The sequence below is a fragment of the Pristiophorus japonicus genome, chromosome 5 (genome assembly GCF_044704955.1).
Source record: "Pristiophorus japonicus isolate sPriJap1 chromosome 5, sPriJap1.hap1, whole genome shotgun sequence".
Taxonomy (NCBI): domain Eukaryota; kingdom Metazoa; phylum Chordata; class Chondrichthyes; family Pristiophoridae; genus Pristiophorus; species Pristiophorus japonicus.
Genome location: NC_091981.1, coordinates 93,040,959 through 93,063,431, shown reverse-complemented (window position 1 = coordinate 93,063,431; position 22,473 = coordinate 93,040,959). Strand labels below are relative to the sequence as shown.

The following is a 22,473-nucleotide window of genomic DNA, read 5'->3' as shown; positions in this document are numbered from 1 at the left end:
ATTGAGGATCAGTTATGTGGCATTACTCTGCATCACTTCCAGGGCTTTGATCTTTCCCATGTGCCTCAGTGACCAGAATTGAATATATGATGATAAGCTGTAAAACAAGTATAAAAGGTGCAGTTTGACTAGAGCAGCGTGTGAAATTTCAGCATGATGATTTCAGAATTATATTCTCCTGATTTGGCAACAAGGCATTCAGTTTGTTTTATTGATTGCTATTCCAATAATGACTGGACATGGCAAGTGTTGAGCCCATTATCACTTCCATATTGGCCTCTCCTCGAACAAGTTTAGCAACATGTAGGAGTTGGTGAAGACCAATGAGATCCCGAGCAACCACATCTGCGGTAAGTGCCTGCAGCTCGAAGAATTTCAGCTCAGAGTTGTTGAGCTGGTATACGAGCTGCAGGCATTGCAATGCATCGGGGAAGGGGAGAGTTACCTGGACACTTTGTTTCAGGAGGCAGTCACATCCCTTAGGTTAAGCAATCCTTTACAGTTAGTCAATGGTCAGGGACAGGAGGGTGTGACTGCGAGTCAGGAAGGTATGGGGACCCAGGATCTAGTGATGGAGGAACCTCAGCCCTTGACCGTGTTCAATGGATAACAACAAGGACTGCAGGGAGGATGAGCAAATTGACCATGGCACCATGGTACCATGGTACAGATGGCCATTCAACTGGGGGGGACTAAAAAGGAATGTGGTAATGGTAGGCGACAGTATAGTTAGAGGAATAGAAACTGTTCTCTGCAGCCGTGACAGGGTGTACCGAAGGCAGTGTTGCCTATCCGGTGCCAGGGTTAAGGATATCTCCTCACGGCTAGAGAAGAACTTGGAGTAGGAGGGAGAGGATCCAGTTGTCGTGGTTCACGTAGGAATCAACAACATAGATAGAATTAGGAATGAGATTCTGCTGAGGGAGGAACTAGGATCCAAATTAAAAAGCAGAATCTCGAAAAAAATCCCTGGATTGTTACCTGAGCCATGCGGAAATTGGCTTAGGGACAAACAGATTAGAGGTTTAAATGCGTGGCTCAAAGAGTGGTGTGGGAGGAAGGGGTTTCAGTTCATGGGGCACTGGCACCACTACTGGGGAAAGAGGGATTCCAATGGGATGGACTCCACTTAAACTGGGAGCAGTGTCCTGGCGAATCGATAACTAGGGCAGTAGATGGGGCTTTAAACTAATGAAGGGGGGGGGGGTTGGGAGGATTCAGGAAAGAGTAAATTTAAAAGCAGCAAGAGAAATGTCAAGGCTCTGGAGCAGAGTAGAGTTTGGGGTAAAAATAAGCAGAGTGGGTCAGGAAGGGACAGAGAGTAATAAAGGTAATGAGGCATCAGTGACTCAGGTGACATCAGGGAAAAATAAAAAAATGTCAAAGCTAAAGGCACTATATCTGAATGCGCAAAGCATTTGCAACAAAATAGATGAATAGCACAGTTAGAAATTAATAGATTTGATACCCATTATGGAGACATGGTTACAAAGTGGCCAAGGTTGAGAACTAAATATTCCAGGATATATAACTTTTAGAAGAGATGGGCAAAATGGAAAAGGAGGCGGGGTAACCCTGATAATAAAGGATGACAGTAGAGAGAAAGGATCTTAGCTCTGAAAATCAAGAAGTAGAATCAGTTTGGGTGGAGCTAAAAAAACAGCAAGGGGCAGAAAACATTGGTGGGAGTTGTTTCTAGGCCTCCAAACAGTCATTGCAATGCAGGGCAGAATATACATCAGGAAATTAGAAGTGCATGTAACAAGGGTAATATAGTAATCATAGGGCACTTTAATCTACATATAGACTGGGCAAACCAAATTTGCAGCAATAATGTGGAGGACAAATTCATGGAATGTATACAAGATAGTTTTCTAGATCAGTATGTTGAGGAACCAACCAGGGAACAGGCTATTTTAGATCTAGTATTGTGCGATGAGAACAGGTTAATTAATAACCTGTCGTAAAGGGGCTTTTAGGGATGAATGACCATAACATGATAGAATTTTATATTGAGTTTGAAAGTGATTTAGAAAGTGAGTTTGAAAGTGACCCAAACTAGAGTCTTGAATCTAAACAAAGCAAACTATGTAGCTATGAGGGGAGAGTTGGCCAAGGTAGATTGGAAAACTACCTTAAAAGGTATGACAGTAGACTAGCAATGGCTAGCATTTAAAGAATTAATACATCATTTACAACAAATATTCATTCCTTTAGGGCAAAAAAACCCATAGAAAAAGTGGTCCAACTGTGGCCAACGAGAAGTTAAAAATAGTATTAGATCAAAAGAAGAGGCTGATAATTTTGCCAAAAAGAGTAGTAAGCCTGTGGATTGGGAGGAGTTTAGAATTCAGCAAATGATAGACCAAGAAACTGATAAAGAAAGGGAAAATAGAATATGAATAAACTAGTGAGAGACATAAAAACAGACTGTAAAAGCTTCTATAGGTATGTAAAAAGAAAAAGATTAGCAAAAGTAAAAGTGAGTCCCTTAGAGACAGGCGAAATTATAATGGGGAATAAGGAACTGACAGAAGAATTAAACAAATATTTATGTCTGTCTTCATGGAAGAAGATACAAAAAAACCTCCCGGAAATAGTGGAGAACCAAGGGAATGAGGAACTGAAAGAAATTAGTATTAGTAAAAAGATAGTGCTGGAGAAATTAATGGGACTGAAAGCCGATAAATCCCCTGGGCCTGATGGCCTACATCCTACGGTTTTGAAAGAGATGGCTATAGAGATAGTGAATGCATTGGTTGTCATCTTCCAAAATTCCAGATTCTAGAATGGATCCTACAGATTGGAAAGTAGGAAATGTAAACCCACTATTTAAGAAAGGCAGGGAGAGAGAAAATGGGGAACTACTGACCAGTTAGCCTGATATCAGTAGTAAGGAAAATGCTAGAATCTATTATTAAGGATGTGATAACAGGTCACTTCAAAAATAATAATAGGATTGGGCAAAGTCAATATGGATTTATGAAAAGGAAATCAGGTCTGACAAATCTGCTTGAGTTTTTTCAGGTTGTAACTAGCAGAATAAATAAGCGGTAACCAGTGGATGCAGTGTTTTTGGATTTTTAGAAGGGATTCGATAATGTGCCACACAGTGGTGTTATTCAACAAAATTAGTGCTCATAGGATTGGGGGTAATATACTAGCATGGATTGAGGATTGGTTAATGGACAAAAACCAGAGAGTCGGAATAAACGATTCATTTTCAGGTTGGCAAGTTCTAACTCGTGGGGTATCGCAAGTATCAGTGCTTGGGCCTCAGATATTCACAATATATATCAATGATTTGGATGAGGGGACCAAATATAATATATCTAAGTTTGCTGATCATACAAAGCTAGATGGGCATATAAGTTGTGAGGAGGATGCAAAGAGGCTTCAAGGGGATACAGACAGGGGGATATAGACAGGCTAAGTGAATGGGTAGGAACATGGCAAATGGAATATTAGGTGGAGAAATGTGAAGTTATCCACTTTGATAGGAAAAATAAAAAAGCAGAGTATTTTCTGAATGGTGAGAGATTGGGAAATGTTGATGTTCAGAGGGACCTGGGGAACCTTTACACAAATAACTGAAAGTTAGCATTCAGGTACAGCGAGCAATTAGGAAAACAAATGATATGTTGGCCTTTATTACAAGAGGATTTGAATACAAGAGTAAAGATGTCTTACTGCAATTATATAGGGCCCTGGTGAGACCATAGCTGGAGTATTCTATACAGATTTGGTCTCCTTATCCAAGGAAGGATATACTTGCCGTAGAGAGAGTGCAAAGAAGATTCACCAGACTGATTCTTGGGATTGGGGGGGGGGGGGGGGGGGGGGGGCGGGGTGGGGGGGAAATTGTCCTCTGAAGAGCGATGGAGTAGATTAGGCCTATATTCTCTGGAGTTTAGAAGAACGACAATTGATCTCATTGAAAAATACAACATTCTTACAGGGCTCGACAGGGTAGATGCAGGGAGGATGTTTCCCCTGGCTCAGGCATTGAGAACCAGGGGTCATAGAATAAGGGGTCAGCTATTTAGAACTGAGATAAGGAGAAATGTATTCACTCAGAGGCTGGTGAATCTTTGGCAATCTCTATCCAGGAGGGCTGTGGATGCTCAGTCGATGAGTATATTTAAGGCAGAGATCAACAGATTTTTGGATATTAAGGGAATCAAAGGAAAGCGGAGTTGTGGTAGAAGATCAGCCAGGATCTTATTGAATGGTGGAGCAGCCGCGAGGCCGAATGGCTTAATAATGCTCCTATTTCTTATGTTCTTAACATGCATGGACTAGCTCCTCTATTTTATGACCATTAATTGTATGAATAGTGTGATGTCTTTAGAAGAATTTTCGGTTCATCTATCTTTGTTTAATTACACTTTTACTCTGGCAATGTAAAAAAATTGTTGCCTAAGACATCTTTAGACGATTATTGGAGCACGTAATGTGCAGCTTCCGTCTATAATTGGTGATAGGTGGGGGATGAAAATCAAGCAGCCTGGACCGCTTTCCTCGAACCCAATACAATGCCGGATTTTCGTCTTTCATTTTTTTGGGTGAAAACAGTAGCGATACATGAAACTTACCGTTTTCGCTACGCTACTGTTTTTAGGCCGGACTTTCGAGTTTTACGTCTGGTAAGGGGGGCATTGCATGAGGATTCGCGGCGCAAAAACACAAGTTTCGCCAAATTTAGTCCAAGGCTGGGAGCGCTGCGAGAGAGGCCTTGGGGGAGGGGGGGGGGAAGAAGAGAAATAAAAAATAAAATAGCAAAAAACATTCACAAAACCCTTAGCTAACAAATCGCTGAAAAAGAATTTAAAAATAAAAACTTGAACTTACCTTTTTTGCAAGTTTTCATACTTACCGCTGCTGGCAGAGTTGCACCGACAGAACAGAATATAAGAAATACGAGCAGGAGTAGGCCACCTGGCCCCTTGAGCCTGCTCCACCATTCAATAAGATCATGGCTGATCTGATCATGGACTCAGCTCCACTTCCCTGCCTGCTCCCCATAACCCTTTACTCTCTTATCGCTCAAAAATCTGTCTATCTCCACCTTAAATATATTCAATGATCCAGCCTCCACAGCTCTCTGGGACAGAGAATTCCATAGATTTACAACCCTCAGAAGAAATTCCTTCTCATCTCAGTTTTAAATGGGCTAATTCTGAGACTATGTCCCCTAGGTTTGACCGGTTTGTATTCTGGGCACGGCGTATGCGTGGGAGAGTGCCGAAAGTATGACGGTAACACAATCTGTGTCGTTATACATCAGCGCACCTCTCCCTAGCGGTACTTGAAAGCGCTGCTGCAAACAGGTACCCGAGGATCCTGCCCAGGCTTTGCGACCGGGTTTCTGCCGCAGAGGGTCAAATCACGGCAAAAATCCAGTCATAAACCTGCCGAAAATCGGGCCAATTAATGGGTCCTCTCCCATACAGAGGAAAAGACCGGTTGATACCAGTGTGAGCAGAGAGCACCAATGGTCCACAACTATGCAGAACCCACAAACACCCCAAGAGAAAGGTGGAAGAGTCTCAGTGTATCCTGTCCATCTCTGTTGCTCAGACCTGAAATATGTTCATTATTGTATAACCATGAATAACAATCCAATGTATCTCTTGTAAATGTCCCATTAAGAATGTAAAAACCAGTGTATGATTCTTTTTCTTATGTCATTTAAAAAGAAATGTTTATACTTGATTAGTTTGCTAATTTTCCTCATTCAATCTGTAACCTGCTTGCTTCTAGTGTTTGGTTTCTTGAAATAAAAATGTTCACTTAAAAAAAAAATTAAGGATTTATTTTTTATACATGTTGCACACTAGCTTATCATGTAATTTTAAATTTGGGAATGGCAGAGAATTGGAATTCCATGTTATTTGTGAAAGATTATTACTTTTTAAAAAGAGGAAAATACATGGAAATACAAGAGTCTGACACACTGGACGAAGAAAAGTGATTTGCAATCACAGTAACTATTCAGTCTTGCAACAGAATCATTACTGTATTAGGAGATGAAGGTACAATGAGCAAAAGGACGATATTTTGTTTTGCGTACATTGAATAAGCATTGGCTTTTTTTTTTAAAAAAGAGTTTTCATTCGGGAATTTAATTTTAGAAAGAGAGCGAAAAGGAATGAGAGGAGGAATGAAAGAAAAATAAATGATAATTGTATGAAAGAAAAAAACTTGCATTTGTATAACACCTAATCACATACCCATAACACACCAAAGCACTTCACAAACAGCAAATTACTTTTGAAATGTAATTGCTGCTGCTATGTAGGCAAGTGCTGCAATCAGTTTGTGCACAACACGATCTCACAAACAGCAAGTGAAATAAATTGTCAATTGTTTTTTTGACAATAATATATGGCAGTTTATCACTTCACATCCAATGAATTACTTCTGAAGTGTAGTTAGTTATTACCACACAGTACAACAAACCCAGCCCTCAGTGGGACTTTTATATATCCTTATCTTCCTCCATTATCAGCAGTTATCCAACAACTTTAATTTTTGAACATTTACAATATATTAATTACTACCATGAGACTAGTTTGACCAAAACAATTGAATGTCAAGAGCATCTTCTACTGTAGTATAGTAATAGAAATGGCTGCATATGTTTACCTTCTTGCCACTCAATTCACAAATCACTTCCTTCTCTTCATCGCGCAATACTGGGAGCTGAGGAACGTGCCCAACAAAGACATGGCTGCGAATAACAGGAAGTAGGTCAAAACAGGATTTAGTAATTTTCATTAAGGCACTGGCTACAGCTTCTTCAGTTGAATCAATAGGTTCAAGAGACTGGCAGAAAAGTTCAAATCCAGTTTTACTTCCAGACTTCTGTCCTACTAGACCATTATAAAGTGGTTTGGTTGCGTCTGCAACATTTACAGTTGAGTACTCTTTTGGGGTGATTAAATCAGCAGTATTATCTCCATGCTGAAAATTATTTTCTGTTTTCAGTCTTTTAGTATTTCCTGCTCCATCATCTTCTGCAGTTCTTTTGGCAGCCATTTGATCTCGTTTGGGTCTATCCATGGTATTCGAAGTGCTACCGACAACCGGCTGCTGCTGCTCCAAATCTTTTGCATATCCGTCGGTTTTTGTGCCTTCAGACCTGGAATTGCTTCCTGCTTTCACAAATGCAGTTGCAGTTGAATTGATTGCTTTGAACCCCATGATTTGGTTCACAGCCCCTGCTTGGTTCTCACCATCTGCAGGGCCACGCATGCTGAGCTGAACACTTCCACGGAGAATATTTAAAGTTCTTGCACGGGCAGAGAGGTTGGGATACATGGCATCCAGAATCTTTACAGAGTTCTCCTGAGGTAAAGTTGAACCTGCAGACTGAGGCAGTCTCCCAGGCACAGGAACAGCATGTTTTGGGGTCGCAGTGCAAAACTGTAATGGAGAGGACTGGATTCTCTCATTTCTTGCAAATTCTAATGGGGATGGTGAGTGCATTGATGGAGACTTTTGCTGAGTATGATCAAACAGAGGTGAAACTGAAGCAGCATTTGAAGTCTCCTTTGAAGGAGAAGCCAAATCATCTACAGGGGAACAAAAGGGGGCTACACTAGATGTTGTAATACGAGGGGATATCGGTCTTGTAGCTCTTGCAGTTCTTGGAGGTGTGGCTACAAGTGGTGGCAGCAGAGGTGGCAGAGGTTGTCCCATTTCTAACATTACTTGACGGATTTCTTGCGTGCACAACGTTGGAGCAGAAGTGTCAGCATTGGCTAGTACAGGTGGATTGTTCGAATTTGAACCTCTGCTGCTTCTTAAAACTGCACGACTTTTGTAAGTGGACTGTATTTTTGATTTTTGTAAACCACCATCCTGCTGCACATCTCCATGACCTTCAATCAAAGCATGTGGTAAACTTCTATTCGCTTGTATTTTTCTACTTTTTGCAATCTTTCTGGAGGTCTGCTCACATTCTGAAGTTCCAAATGACTCCATATTCACTGAATTACCAGCTGTACTTTCAAATAATACCTCCCTTCCATGCAATGCCACGGAGTGAATGGGTCTCCGAAGGTCTGAAGGAACATCAGGAAGTGATGGGTTCCACAGATCACAATAACTAGATCGTTTCTTTGCCTTTGGCGTTCTTACTTTACCTCCTTCAACAATGTCCATCTGAGGAACAGACTTAGGAGCAGCTAATACATCATTGCTAGTGTAAAGCACAGTTTGTGAACCATTATATGTTAATTCAGTTTGTGTTGAATTGTCTACTTTTTGTACAAGAGATATGTAACTGGAGCTTCCCTCCAGAATTGTATTTGTAGAATTATTCACATTTTTTACACTTGCGATGCAATTGGGCATTTCCTCTGTAATTCCAATGGAATTCTTGTTTATTTGGATGCCGAAGTGCTCTTTTGTACAAATGTTACTGTCTTGATTGGAACAGACTTTAGAACTGCTTTTCGATTTTTCCACAACTTCCGGATCATTTTGCAGACAATTATTTCTTGCCAAATGTTTATTTTCTATTTGCGTACATCTCAACAACAGATCATTGTTAGGGCTCGATGCTGAAAGTGTCTCATTGTCACAATCTTTTAACGCAGGGTTATCTGAATCCAAAGCTGAAGCTTCACATTCTACTGACATAGTATTGACACCATTTTCACCTGCAACTTCAGAATTTATATTTGTGCCGTTGTTTGCTTCGAGCACTGGAGTTTGACAGGCGTCTTGTGAAAAACCTTCATCCAAAGTCACCAGTTCAGTTTTACTCTCACTGCAGTCAGAATGGATAGCTATTAACTCTTCCTTATCATTTGTTATGCTTTCAATATTACAAACCGTTTCATCAGATTCCAATACACTTTTAGAATCAAAAGGCAAGCCAGCACATTGAACAGTAACATGGCCATTAACAGAAAGGGAGTACTGCTCAGTTTCAGTTTTGTAATTCCTAGTCTGAACTTCTAGCTCATGAGTCAGATTTTCAAGTGTGCAAACTTCAGTTGTAATTTCCATTTCAACTACTTTATGATTAATGGTTTCCTGTGTTTCTCGCTCAGGAGTTAGACCATTTCCGTGCCATCTTTTCTTGATTTTTCTAATCAACATTGAAACTTCTGCCTCAGAGTTCTGTGGATCATCACTCGTCTTGCAAATCGGAGTTGAGGCGGACAGTTGTATCTCATTACCAGGCAGCTTTCTACTTTTCAAAGGTATGTCCTCACTTTTTTCTGAGTTTGCATTTTCTTCAGATTCCACTACATTATTATTCACAGCATCACCTACTTTGTTCTGCCCAACTTTAGCAAAATGTTCTTGCCCAACACTATCCAGTAACACATATGGACTTGAGGATTCAGTTGAAAAAGCATTACTTTCAAACTGCGTGGCAGTCTGATCAGAAGACAAACACTTCCGTGATAGCTTTACTGTCCAATTGTTTTTCTCTCCTATATCACTTCTTTCTTTTTTCTTATTTTCCATTAACTTATCTTTTCCTTCATTCCACATATCAACTGGGCTTTCACAAACAGTGTGTTTTACCTTCTCTGTATCTTCAGTTGATTCCGATCGTGTGTAAAGAAAACCCTGCTTTTCATATTTATTGGGCATTCCTACAGTAGAAGTACACTCCATGGATTTGTCCTGAGCAAGATCAGTTACCAGAAAAGAACAGTCAGACTCAATAAATGAAGATACTTTTGTTTCGGTAATTATATCTCGCTCCTTTATTGTGCACTTGGTTTGGGAATCTTCAATGGAGGACTGTGTTGAAATCAATGTGCATTCAAGAAATGTAGAATTATTGGAACTAACTTCCTTCACCTCCACATCTTGTGTAGAAATGCTGTCATTGCACTTGTCCTGAATAACACCAGGTAACTCAGAACTGTCAAACTCAACAAGTGGAGAAGTCTGTTCCATTTTGTTAAGACAATCTTGACCCTTTGTTGCAGACTCTGCTTGGACCAGCTGAGTATTGAATAGCACTAAAGATGATGCACATTCATCTTTTGGTCTGTCAGATGTAGAACCATTGGAATCTACTTCCCCTAGTTCCATATCCTTAATACGAATAAAGCACTTGGAACTATCTTGAGTGACAGTAGCTACCATAGAACAATCAGACTTAAGTGAAGCTACCTCCTCAGGTTTGTTGAGACTGCCTTTCTCCTTTATTATCAAGTCTGATTGAGTCTGTTGAATAAATTCCTGTTCTGAAGGTAATGTTAGTTCATTGTTAGGACTGTCAAAAGTAAAACTACTGGAATATACGTCTCTTATCTCCATACCTCCAGTGAAAACACAGTCATTGGACCTGTCCTTAGCAATATCAGCTATTACAGAACTGTCAGTCTTGGCAATTACAGTTGTCGCCTGCATTTTGTCAAGCCCATTTTGCTCCTTTGCTGCAAACTCTTCAACATCATTGGACAGCTCAGAAGGCAATGTGCATTTATCTTTTTGATTATCGGATATTAAACTCCCAGAATTAATTTTCTCCATTTCTGTATCCTCTGTAGAAACACAGTTCTTTGACTTATCCCGAGATACTCCAATTTTCATAGAACAGTCAAAATCAGGTAGAGGGGTTATCGCCTGCATTTTGTCAAGTCCATTATGCTCTTCTGCTACAAGTTCAGTATGGGTCTGCTTAACATCAGAGGCTGGCATTGAATTCAGTGTGCATTTATCTTTTTGCTCATCAGTTATTGAACTACCAGAATTAATTTTCTCCATCTCTACATACCCTGTAGAAATGTAGTTCTTGGACTTGTCTTGAGAAACACCAGTTTCCATAGAACAGTAAACCTCAGTTGGTGGTGTTATCTCCTCCATTTTGTTAAGATTTTGCTCTTTCATCAGTGAGTCTGCTTGAGGGATTTCCACATCAATCAGCTGCAATGAAGTCTGTGTACATTCACCTTTTTGTCTGTTAGATGTAAAACTATTGCAATTATTTTCCTCCATCTCCACATCCACAGTAGGAATGCATTCGTCGGATTTATCCTGAGCAACACCATGTACCACTGTAATGTTAAGCTGTGAAAGTGGTATTACTTCCTCCACTGTGCTAGTGCCAATTTGCTCCTTTGTTATAGATTCTGAATTAGTATGCTCCATATCAGAGGGCAGCTCTGAAGCTATTGTGCATTCATCTTTTTGACTATCGGATTTAAAACTATTACAATTCATTTCCTCCATCTCCATTTCTTCAAAAGTTGTACTTAGCTGTCCACAAGAACTGGCTTCTTGTACTGTGAGCTCTTCCTTGTCCATTTCTTTAACACAAGTGCCGATTCCATATTCTCCTTTGTTGTATAAATTTGAACTTTCAAGTTCAGGTTCCGCTGTTTTAAGATTAGATATTACTGAAACCACAGTATCTTTTGATCGTTCTGTAATATCATCCCTCTGCATACCGTCAATATAATTGTGTCGCGGAGATGTCAGATCCTTTTCATGAACAGCGTTGGGTGTGAGAAGAGAATCAGCATTGTACATTTCTGGAGTTCTGGTCACATCCGAGTCCTTTACAATGTCCTCAAATAAAGACTGAGCTTCAACGCTCTCATTTTTACACTGAACATCTCCGACAATCAAACAAGGATCTGACAATTTACCCTTCACTTCAGTTTTTGTCAAATACTGCTCATTCAGGTCTTCAGTTTCTGCCTCAGTGCAATCCATTTTCTCAGCAGATAACTCTCCAACCGTACATTCAGAAATGCCTGCTTCCACTGTGGATGATTGATCGGTTCTCAGCACCTCAGTGCATCCAGAACTATTGAGTTGATCAGTCTCGGAAACACTTCCACTGCAGCTTCTATCAGCAAGATTACTGCCTTCATCATCACTGGAATCTGTAATATCTCCAAACAAGGTTTGCTGCACAAGAGAAAAAATATTTACAGTTATGATATTCAGGTTGTTTCTATTTAGAAGCTGAACAGAAAATGGTGAAGTAGCATGACATTACCCTTTTATCATTTAAAAAGATCAGATAAACCATGACCATGGCTCTCATGATATTCTATTTAGTAGCTGAGCCATTGAGATCAAGAAGATCTCTCAGCCCGTGCCGAGTTTCTAATTTCAGTCGGGGCAGTAGTTAGGATACTACAATTCACTTAGTGTTCCTGGGCTGCGGAAGGGGAAAAAGGAGCTCCCAGGATCCTGATCGGCATTCAGCACTGCTTTTGGAAACACAGAAGGGTGGATGCAGATGACAACAGAATCAGACTTGTCTGTGATAGCCTGTGTGTTTGAATAGCCAGCGAATACTCATTGCTTGTCTCATGCACAAATAATGATTATTTGGAATTGGAGGGAGCTTACTGCATTGAAACTGTACCTCAGCAAAGTGTTAAATGCTTCGGATGAGGTAGGTGACAAAACTGACAAGGAAAAAAAAAAGTCTGTCCCAGTGAACTGGAATTCCTTTGGCTACTGGCCCTTGTAAGATTTAAGAACACACCGACAACATCCTTTTTAATTTTTGATCAGTTTAGACATAACTTGTTCCTTTACCACTTCCAATATATTTTTATTCCTTTTGGATCTCGGGTTCTATTTGAAATGTTCTTTGACAAAAGCTACCTTTTAAAAGACTTTTATGTCTTCGATGTATCAACCAGCATTGGAAAGTGTCCAATCCAAAACTAGGATCCTAAATCTAAACAAAGGAAACTACGAAAGTATGAGGAATGAATTGGCTATGATAGATTGGGAAGATTCATTAAAAGGCATGACGGTGGATAAGCTATGGCTAACATTTAAGGAACAAATGCATGAATTGCAACAGTTATACATTCCTTTCTGGCATAAAAACACAAAAGGAATAGTGGCCCAAACATGGCTAACAAAATAAATTAAGGATAGCATTAGATTCAATGAGGAGTTATACAAAGTTGCCAGAAAAAGTAGCAAGCCTGATGATTGGGAGCAGTTTAGAATGCAGCAAAAAAGGACCAAGAGATTGATTAAGAGGGGAAAAAAAAAAAGAGAGTATGAGAGTAAACTTGCATGGAACATAAAAACCGACTGCAAAATTTTCTACAAGTATGTAAAAAGAAAAAGATTAGTGAAGACAAATGTAGGTCCTTTAGACAGAAACGGGAGAATTTATAATGGGGAACAAGGAATTGGCAAAACAATTAACTAAATACTTCGGTTCTGTCTTCACAGAAGAGAACACAAATAACGTCCCAGAAATGCTAGGGAACAAAGGGTCTAATGAGCAAGAGGAATTAAAGGAAATTATTATTAAAAGAAAATAGTGCTGTAGAAACTAATGGGACTGAAAGCTGATAAATCCTCAGAGCCTGATGATCTGCATCCCAGATTGGGATCAGTTTTGTCCCCTACCCTCACCTGAAGCACCCAAAAGAGATAGCGATGGAAATAGTGGATGCATTGGTTGTCATCTTCCAAAATTCTATAGATTATGGAACAGTTCTTGCAAATTGGAGAGTGGAAAATGTAACCCCACCATTTAAAATAGGAGGGAGAGAGAAAACAGGGAACTATAGACCGGTTAGCCTAACATCAGTAGTAGGGAAAATGCTAGAGTTTATTAGAAAGGATGTGATAATGGCACACTTGGATAATATCAATGGGATTAAACAAAGTCAACATGGATTTTATGAAAGGAAAATCATGTTTGACAAACCTACTCAAGTTTTTTGAGGATGTAACTGATAGAATTGATAAGGGAGAACCAGTGGATGTAGTGTATTTGGATTTTGAGAAGGCCTTTGATAAAGTCCCACATAAGAGGTTAGTGTGCAAAATTAAACCACATAGGATTGGGGGTAATGTACTGGCATGGATTGAAAATTGGTTAACTGACAGGAAACGAGAGTAGGAATAAACTGATCTTTTTTGGAGTGGCGGGCAGTGACTAGTGGGGTACCACAGGGATCAGTGCTTGGGCCCCAGCTATTCACAATATATATTATGTATATATATGTATCTATATATAAAAATGATTTGGATGAGAGAACCAGATGTATTTTTCCAAGTTTGCTGACGACACAAAACTAGGTGGGATTGTAAGTTGTGAGAAGGATGCAAAGACGCTGCAAGGCGATTTAGATAGGTTGAGTGAGTGGGCAAACACATGGCAGATGCAGTATAACGTGGATAAATGTAAAGTTATCCACTTTGGTAGGAAAAACATAAAGACAAAGTATTATTTAAATGGTGATAGCTTGGAAAATGTCAATGTACAAAAGGGACCTGGGTGTCCTTGTACACCAGTCATTGAAAGCAAACATGCAGGTGCAGCAAGCAGTTAGGAAGGCAAATGGTATTTTGGCCTTCATTGCAAGAGGATTTGACTACAGGAGCAAGGATGTCTTACTACAGTTATACAGGGCCTGGAGTATTCTGTGCAGTTTTGGTCTCCTTACCTAAGAAAGGATATACTTGCCATAGAGGGAGTGCAGCGAAAGTTCACCAGACTGATTTCTGGGATGGCAAGACTGTCGTATGAGGAGAGACTGGGTCGACTAGGCCTGTATTCACTAGAGTTTAGAAGAATGAGGGGGGATCTCATTGAAATGTATAAAGTTCTGACGGGGTTGGATAGACTGGATGCGGGGAGAATGTTTCCCCTGGCTGGGAAGTCTAGAACAAGGGGGTCACAGTCTCAGAAATTTAGGACCGAGATGAGGAGAAATGTTTTCAGTCAGAGGCTGGTGAACCTGTGGAATTCTCTACCACAGAAGGTTGTGGAGGCCAAGTCACTGAATATATTTAAGAAGTAGATAGATAGATTTCTAGACACAAAAGGCATCAAGGGATATGGGAGAAAAGTGGGATTATGGTGTTGAGATAGAGGATCAGCCATGATCATATTGAATGGCAGTGCAGGCTCGAAGGGCCGAATGGCCTACTCCTGCTCCTATTTTCTATGTTTCTATGACATTAAAATTATACTGCTTCAGTCGTGCGGACATGGGGTGCTCAAGTCTTTTTGTGAAGCTTAGAGCACCACTGAGCATGTAAAGGCACATAAGCACAGTGTCCTGCATTCGACCACTTTAAATATAAATATTCAAAGTCAAAATATGGCAAATTATATTAAGTTATAAAATTCAACTGACCAATAATTGACCTCCTATGCGTAAGGGGGAGTTCGGTTTATATAAATCAAAAAGATTTCTGACATCATTATGAAAACAAATCAAATAATGCTTTTCTCTCTATCAACACATATGGGCTGAAAAATGTAGCCTGATGAAAAATGTAGGGCTCATAATTCCTGTCTGTTCTCGTGTAGCTTTAAACATTTTCTTGTGCACCACCAAAAAGGACAAAGTTGGACTCGGAATAAAAGTTGGGGGAAAGCCAATTTTACTAAGCTGAGAGGTGAGTTAGACAAAGTGGACTGGAAACAGCTACTTGAAGGTAAATCAGTTTCAGAGCAGTGGGAGGTATTCAAGGAGGAGATCCTGAGGGTTCAGAGCAAGTATGTTCCCTTAAAGAAAAAGGGTGGGACTAACAAATCTAGAGCCCCCTGGATGTCAAGGGGCATGCATACAGGGTAGGATAAAGAAAAATAAAGAGGCTTATGACAGATACAGAGGGTACAATACTGCAGAAACCCTAGAAAGTGTAGGGGTGAAATTAAAAAAGAAAATTAGGAAAGCAAAGAGAGAGCATTAAAAATTTTGGCAAGTAAAATCAAGGAAAACCCAAAGATGTTTTATAAATGCCTTAAGAGCAAGAGGATAACTAAATAAAGGATGGGCCTATAGAGACCTGTTTTCACAAAAGAGGGGGGCGATGCAGACATTGCAATCAGGGAGGAGGAATGTGAAATACTGGATTAAATAAACATAGTGGGAGAGGAAGTATTAAGGGGTTTAGCAGCTTTGAAAGTGGATAAATCCTCAGGCCCGGATGAAATGTATCCCAGACTGTTAAGAGATGCAAAAGAGGAAATAGCAGAGGCTCTGACCATCATTTTCCAGTCCTCTCTGGCGACAGGTGTGGTGCCAGAGGACTGGAGGACTGCTAATGCGGTACACCTTTGTTTAAAAAGGGAGAAAGGGATAGACCGAGTAATTACAGGCCATGTCAGCCTAAACTCAGTGGTGGGAAAATTATTGGAAAAAATTCTGAGGAATAGGATAAATCCTCATTAAGAAAGACACGGATTAATCAAGGACAGTCAATATGGATCAATCAGGGAAGATCGTGTCTGTATAACTTGATTGAATTTTTTGTGGCGGTAACAAAGAGGGTCGATGAGGGTAGTGCGTTTGATGTAGTGTACATGGATTTTAGCAAAGCTTTTGATAAGGTCCATGGCAGACTGGTCTCGAACGTAAAAGCCCAAGGGATCCAGGGCAAAGTGGCAAGCTGGATCCAAAATTGGCTCTGTGGCAGGAAGCAAAGGGTTGATAGAGATTTGTGTGACTGGCAGGCTGTTTCCAGTGGGGTTCCGCAGGGCTCAGTATTAGGTTCCTTGCTTTTTGTGGTATATATGAATGATTTAGATTTGAATGTAGGGGGTATGATTAAGAAGTTTGCAGATGATAAAAAATTGGCTGTGTGGTTGATAATGAAGAAGAAAGCTATAGACTGCAGGAAGATATCAATTAACTGGTCAGGTGGGCAGAGCCAATGGCAAATGGAATTCAATCTGGAGAAGTGTGAGGTAATGCATTTGGGGAGGGCTAACAAGGCAAGGGAATACACATTAAATCGTAGGAGACTGAGAAGTGTAGAGCAACAAAGGGATCTTGGAGTGCAGGTCCACTAATCCCTGAAGGTAGCAGGCCAGGTAGATAAGGTGGTTAAGAAGGCATATGGAATATTTGCCTTTATTAACCGAGGCATAGAATACAAGAGCAGAGAGGTTATGCTTGAACTGCATAAAACACTAGTTAGGCCACAGCTAGAGTACTGCGTGCAGTTCTGCTCACCACATTACAGGAAAGATGTGATTGCACTAGAGAGGGTACAGAGGAGATTTACGAGAATGTTGCCTGGACTAGAGAATTTTAGCTATGAGGAAAGGTTGGATTTGTTTTCTTTGGAACAGAGGATGCTGAGGGAAGACCTTATTGAGGTGTACAAAATTATAAGGGGCCTAGATAGAGTGGATAGGAAGGACCTATTTCCCTTAGCAGAGGGGTTAACAACTGGAGGCAGAGATTTAATGTAACTGATAGGAGATTTAGAGGGGAGTTGAGGGGGAAATGTTTTCACCAAGAAAATAGAGGGGGTTTAGAACACACTGCCTGAAAGGGTGGTAGAGGCAGAAACCCTCACCACATTTAAAAAGTACTTGGATGTGCACTTGAAGTGCCATAACCTACAAGGCTACAGACCAAGAGCTGGAAAGTGGGATTAGCTCTTTGTCGGCCGGCGTGGACACGATGAGCTGAAATGGCCTCCTTCCGTGCTGTAAATTTCGATGAAATTTAAAGATAATCAGGAAGTAAGGGAATATCACATCACTTCCGTGGCATCACTTATGAATAGTAGTGTCTGGAGTACAGATTTTTTAAGGTGCTAACCTGACCTGTCCCTTTAAGTACCCCCTGTAGGGAAATGGTGTAAATATACAAATGCAGGTTAATTGTAGATGGTTGCAAACTGCAGATGTCAATAAATCGCTTGTAAATTTTATGCTGCAGGTCAACTACTCCTTTCTTTCTGTTTGTTTAATAATAAACAAACTGTAACAAAATGAGACAGTTATCTTCCTCTCTCAAATTCTCCCTTTGTCTCTCTCCATCTCTCTCTTCTCACTCTCTTGTAGCCTGGCGAGATTCCACCGGGTAGTGGAAATCTGGAACTCTCTCCCCCAAAATGTTGCGGATGTGGAGTCAGTTAAAATTTCCAATACTGAGTGATAGATTTTGTTAGGCAAGGTTGTTAAGAGATTATGGAGAAAAGCTGGGTAAATGAAGTTGAGGTATAGTTCAGCCATGATCTAATAGAATGGTGGAATAGGCTTGAGTATCTGAATGGCCTACTCCTGTTCCTATAACAGAGGAAATTATTTTTCCCTGATGGGCCATTAAAACATTTTTTCAAGTTAATATTATTAATTTGTACATTTTTTGTGCTCATCAAGGAAAACTATACTAATGTTGGACCAGTTACACAGTAAAGCTCCCTAGACTCAACTCCAACATAACCTTAGCCTTAGAGGAACACTCCCCAACACCTCCGCCCCCCACTCCCCTCTATTTCCCATCCACCCATCTTTCTGGGCTGTGTGTGTGGTGTTACCAAAAGGCACCTTGTGCTGTAGGCTTATGCCCACCAAGAACTGGACAGAGGAAAGAAACTTTCACCCTCAGTCTCGGCTGGATTCAAGCCCGGGTTTCAAGTGGTAGGACAGCGTGCTACCGCACTGAATCACATATCATCTCAAACTACATTTACATTTTCCAGACTATTGGGGAGAACAAAGAGTGATAATTCCCCGTGGTACCTCACAGCTCTGCCCAAATGACCTTTGCGTTGATTACAACTCCATTGAAATATTTAGTGTAGCACTGTAATGCTCTGAAAACATGACAGCCCAAGGACTTGAAAGACTATATGTGCAAAACCAATCATTCAAATAACTATTAGAATATTTGCTAAAATATATAGAATTGTGTTGTTCTGTAACAAATACCAAAGTTTGCTTAGACCTGCCTCTTTAATTGAAGGGGAACATGGCAATGGAGACAGTTGTGGCGGAAGAGGTTCAGTCCAATCAAGTATCTCTTGTAGTTGTTGACTTAAAGCATCTTGCTCATCATCATCACCATCAGTATCTGTACTTGAACGGTCAACAGGATCCTTCTGTCTAGGCAGTTCTACAGTTTTGTCATCATAGAAGGCACTGTCACTATTGCTTTTCAGTCCTTCATCAGCTAAACTGTCATCCATCTCTGAGAGATCATTTTCCTCTTGGTCACACTCCAGCTGATGCGAGGGCGAGGATGTTGGCAGCTCTGAGATTTCTAGTGGACTGATGTGACTTGGGCTAATTAAACCGCTTCGAAGGATCTTGCATTTCCTCCGTGGATTGCCTCTCTTGCCTATATCAGTATAGATTGAAAAAAAAAAAAATTTTAAACATATTTAAACATTTGTAGTTTTTAAAAACAGGTTTTGAACTCCAACCAACCACCATCACCACCACTTAAGCTCTTTGCTAATAAAAGGTGAGGAATGTTCATGCTATCCACGTTTACACCCAGTGACAGGGTCAAACATTTCAAATTAGGCGCGACATACCTGAGCTGTAAGTGCTTCCCTTGTTTGGCTTCTCTTGTACATTGGGCTTTTCAATGCACGTCCATATTTCATCCAGCAACAGTTTTACTTTATCTGTGGGCACAATCAACAGTCAATACATCACCCTGCTACTTTAGCTTCACTAATTAAGATTTAAAGAAGAAATCAAACATGCAGATAAATATTTGGGGTAATTTTCCAACATCATTCTCGCAGTTGGAGCCTTACCCGCCAAGAGTACATACTGAAAATCCATGCATGCAGATCCTGCAATTTTTCACCATTTAAAATAATAGTCGGAAAATTATGGCAGTGCATGCCTGAACATCCAATACGTGCTCTTGGCAGGAAGACAAAAATCAGGAAATTAACCATGGCTTTTTTTTAAATTCTAAGGCAGAACTTTTAAAATTCTATCAATGTCAATATTTCTAAAAAAAAACATTTACTTCTCTTAAATGAAGGGCCCGGCCATAGAAAGCTTGTATGTTTTAAATGTTTTGCTATCAAATTACTGACATTTTACAAAGACAGTTTCTCCAGCATTAAGATATGAGCCTAAATGAAAATGATCCTATGACGTAAACTTCTATGATTCTATTAGTGTATGTATTTTAAAATGTTAATGGGGCAGAAATCTCCACCTCCCCGGGTCAGTACGGACCTGGGAAGGCATTGCAAAAGCCGGTTTTCAGCGCGCAATGCGCATGCACCGAAAACCAGCTTTTCCGATCTGTCAAGCCTCGTCCGTATCCTCACAGCCAGGACATTCGCATGGGCAAGATTGCTGTATTTACCCATCTCTTGCCCAGCAAATGTCCTGAAAATTCTTGCACCTGGTAAAAGCAGGCGCATAGCCTACTTTTGCTAGAGTAAGAGTTTTAAAACATGCAAAAAAATATAAAAATAAAGTTAATAAAACACATTTTAATGTTAAAAACCCTGCCTAAGGTAAGTTTATTTTTAATCCTAATTACAAGGCTTTAAAAAAAAACAGGAATATATATATATTTTTTTAAAGACATTTATTAACTTTAATTTAAATTAATTTTAATTATGAGATGTGTTTTTTATTTATCATGGTGTTTCGTGTGTTTGCTTATTAATGAGAAAAAAAACAATGAGAATGCGTAGTTATAGAGTTCTCAATGCTATTAATGAGAATGCTGTGGAATACTTTATCTGTTTGATCGTGCAGTCACTTGTGACTACACCTTCTGCATGCGAACCACGATGACGGGAGCGCGCTTCGCAGTGCGGGAAGAGAAGGCCTCCCCAACGGAATCCCAGGCGCCTCCGGGACCACCAGGTAATTTTGTAAACTTCTCCGGTCAGAGGTGTTTGTTCGAAAGAAGCCTCCGACCGGAATTTCAGGGCCAATGTATTTTAAAAAAACAGGGTTGCAAAAATTCTAGCTCATCATTAAGATTTTTTGAAATTCTTTTCTGAAGTATAAATGGAAGCAGCCAAAACACCATTTCAGGTTTTTCTCTCCTTTTTACAAATCCTTCATTTAAACATACCCTAATCACTACACATTTAACATCATCTGATCTATTAAAACATTCCCATATATTATCTTTGATTATCCAATCCAAAATATGATTATCTTCTACCTATAAGTTAAATTCAACAACTTTAAATTATGCACACTGTAGCACATTATTGATTGGTCTCATAATTCTTTATATTAAAAAAAATGCAGTATTCACAACTGGTATGGAGATGCCCATTATCACGTTTAAACCCGAGAAGGGTAGATTTACTTTTTGCTATTTGGAGTTAAATGATAAGTACATTGTTAATCAAAGCAAAGATGCAAACTCTTCCCCAATGACTGCTTATACAATCCAGAAGTATGATCAACAACCCCTTTAAAAACAAAATGAAAACATACTATACATGCACAAAGTTTGACTGTTGTGATGCTGAATTACTTACTTTTGTCAATTACTGTTGGTACCTCCTGCATGGAATTCTGTGTCTGTGCATCTTTCAAAACTATAAGACATCATATTGCACAAACTTTAAAAATATGTACTTGACACACAATTAGTGAAAAAGTATTTCAGAATACAGATTGTGCTTTTTACCTTTTATACCATTCTTCTGCTGAACCATCAGTTTCTCCTGTTGATTTAATAAGAGTTACCAACCTCAAAATAAAAAAGTACAACCCATTCAGCACAAAGGAACACAACTCTACAACTTGCAGTTCAAGATGCAATAATCTTGGCATAATGCTGTGGCATCCCATTAGCCCCCATCTTCCTGCATATCATTCTCCAGCAGCTGACTGACAAATTTAATCACAATATATTTCAACACCCACGGAGTAATCTTGCTTTTTTGCTGTTACTGTTATGGATATAAATGTAACTATAATCTACAGCGTTTATGGTTCAAGTTTGCTTTTCATCATTTTTGGTTCTCCATTCTCAATCCCCAAACACTGACCTCTAATTCCAAATACAATAAAAAGTATCTTAATTTAAAGTATATTAGATCCAAATTGAAACTTGTGGTTAAAATAAAGAAACCAGCAAGCATGTAGGAGGAGTAAATATCTACAAGTACAGGTGTTCTTAAAATAGATTCAAGTTTATTCCCTGCTATGGTCACTCTAGCTCACCAAGTCACAGACCTACTATGAGTGAATACATTGTTGGCCTGTTTATTCAGTGAAAGCTAGCATGCAATGAAGATTATGACTTAGGAAAGTAACAACCTAAAGGAGACAACAAGTATGGGTGAGTTGGAATTATTCTCTATTTTAGAGAGGAAAATAATGTAAAATAAAGAACTTACATTTAAACAGTGCTTCTCAAGATGTCCCAATGTGCTTCATAGCCAATAGAGTGTATTCACAATTGTAATGTAGGCAAACCCAGCAACCAATTTGACAGGAAGGTCCCAGAAACAGTAATGAGATAAATGATAAATTAATCTGTTTTTGCTGGTGTTGGTTGAAGGATAAATAATGGCCAGGACAATAGGGGTACTTCCCTCCCCTGCTTTTCTTCAAGTAGTGCCATGTGGCTATAGAATCTTTAAAGTCCACCTGAACAAGCAGATGAGGCCTTGGTTTAATGTATCATCCAAATGAGGGGTGCTCAAAGCATCTGTACTTCAAACATCAAGAGCCTGATTTCAGACCAGCTCCAGGGCCACTCTGAAGCCATAGGACCCCAAGAAAGCACTGCTGGTTGG

General features: G+C 39.8%; 1 protein-coding gene across 2 annotated transcripts in view; it reads right to left on the bottom strand.

Moving 5' to 3' along the window:
- ice1 (KIAA0947-like (H. sapiens)) overlaps positions 1-22,473 on the bottom strand; it is a 121,935-nt gene that overhangs the window by 55,170 nt on the left and 44,292 nt on the right. For both annotated transcript variants that reach the window (XM_070880769.1, XM_070880770.1), the window contains 5 exons: positions 21,357-21,393; positions 21,205-21,264; positions 19,264-19,356; positions 18,676-19,064; positions 6,649-11,895 (listed from right to left, as the gene is read on the bottom strand). In XM_070880769.1, the coding sequence (XP_070736870.1) occupies positions 6,649-11,895; positions 18,676-19,064; positions 19,264-19,356; positions 21,205-21,264; positions 21,357-21,393 (5,826 nt within the window). The remainder of the gene's footprint in view (positions 1-6,648; positions 11,896-18,675; positions 19,065-19,263; positions 19,357-21,204; positions 21,265-21,356; positions 21,394-22,473) is intronic.